The sequence below is a fragment of the Eptatretus burgeri genome, chromosome 10 (genome assembly GCF_056783735.1).
Source record: "Eptatretus burgeri isolate ZD-2024b chromosome 10, Ebu_testis_v1, whole genome shotgun sequence".
NCBI lineage: Eukaryota > Metazoa > Chordata > Myxini > Myxiniformes > Myxinidae > Eptatretus > Eptatretus burgeri.
The window spans coordinates 101,778,554-101,779,850 of NC_140970.1; the positions used below are offsets into that span (position 1 = coordinate 101,778,554).

Genomic DNA, 1,297 nt, shown 5'->3' on the forward strand with positions numbered 1-1,297 from the left:
TTCCATGTTCTAACAGTTCGGTTTCATGCAACGTTACACTTGTCCTAACTCTAGCTGGTGGTTCCTTTTTAGAATCTCCAATCTCTGAAACTTTTTGAAGCTTCAGGTAACAAGATCAAGCAACTACCACTCGGGTTGCCCACATCTCTGCGGCAGTTCTACATCGAGGGAAACGAAATCGACTCTGTTTCAGAAGACTACTTCTCAAGTATGTCAAATCTATCATATGTGCGTCTCTCCGGAAACAAGCTGCAAAATTCTGGAGTCCCGTCCAGTGTCTTCAATATACCCAGCCTAGTGGAGCTTGATCTCGCTTACAACAATCTCTCGAAAGTTCCACTTGTCAGTCCAAACCTCAAATACCTCTACCTGCAAGGAAACAGCATTGAAGGTACGAAAACAATTTTTTTGGGCTCACTTAAAGCAACAACTTATTCATTTATATGTAATAGGATTGCTCAGACGTTGTGTACTCGAGCTGTGTAGTTTGGTTTTCGGTTCCCAACCCAATGATAAACTACTGCTCCGCAGGCCATCAATGAGTGCACCGTCCATCAGATGGGACGTTAAGCCGCGGAAATGTCTTCTCTGTAGCATTAGCTGGTGGATGTCTCTCTCTGGCCAAATTGCTGCACTCATCTGCAGGGGAGCCACAGCACACTCCCAGAAGTGATGCAACGAGACCCCAAGTGAGTCAACAAATTGATTTGTAAAATCATGTTTTTCAATATCATGCCAAAATGTAAGAAAGGTGGAGGGTTAGTTTGAACATTGCACAAAGTGTGTGTGTGTGTGTGTGTGTGTGTGTGTGTGTGTGTGTGTGTGTGTGTGTGTGTGTGTGTGTGTGTGTGTGTGTGTGTGTGTGTGTGTGTGTGTGTGTGTGTATGTGCGCACGCGCACGCGATACAATGACATTGTGGATCTGTGATTGAAAAGAAAAAAAAACCACCTGCAGTAGGGGGAGAGGGTAGGGTCATCCAAATCTTCAAGCCACCTTAATCAAAAGTTCAGTGACAGATTTAGGATTCATCTGGATCTGCCCCCGAATATATAGCTTGGATCGAGTCAAGACGGTTCAGTCAACCGATTAAGATTTAAATTGGGGCTTGTGTCAACATTCACATCTATGAGAGAGAGAGAGAGAGAGAGAGAGAGAGAGAGAGAGAGAGAGAGAGAGAGAGAGAGAGAGAGAGAGAGAGAGAGAGAGAGAGAGAGAGAGAGAGAGAGAGAAAATAAAGAAATAAAAACACACTAAACCAGACTCGGTGGTGATGCACATCTGCTCACACTGCTGGAA

General features: G+C 44.5%; 1 protein-coding gene across 2 annotated transcripts in view; it reads left to right on the forward strand.

The window, feature by feature from the left end:
* The window catches only part of LOC147019309 (fibromodulin-like), a 40,145-nt gene that overhangs the window by 33,366 nt on the left and 5,482 nt on the right, over positions 1-1,297 (forward strand). For both annotated transcript variants that reach the window (XM_085899692.1, XM_085899691.1), the window contains exon 5: positions 73-391. In XM_085899692.1, coding sequence (XP_085755818.1) covers positions 73-391 — 319 coding nt within the window. The remainder of the gene's footprint in view (positions 1-72; positions 392-1,297) is intronic.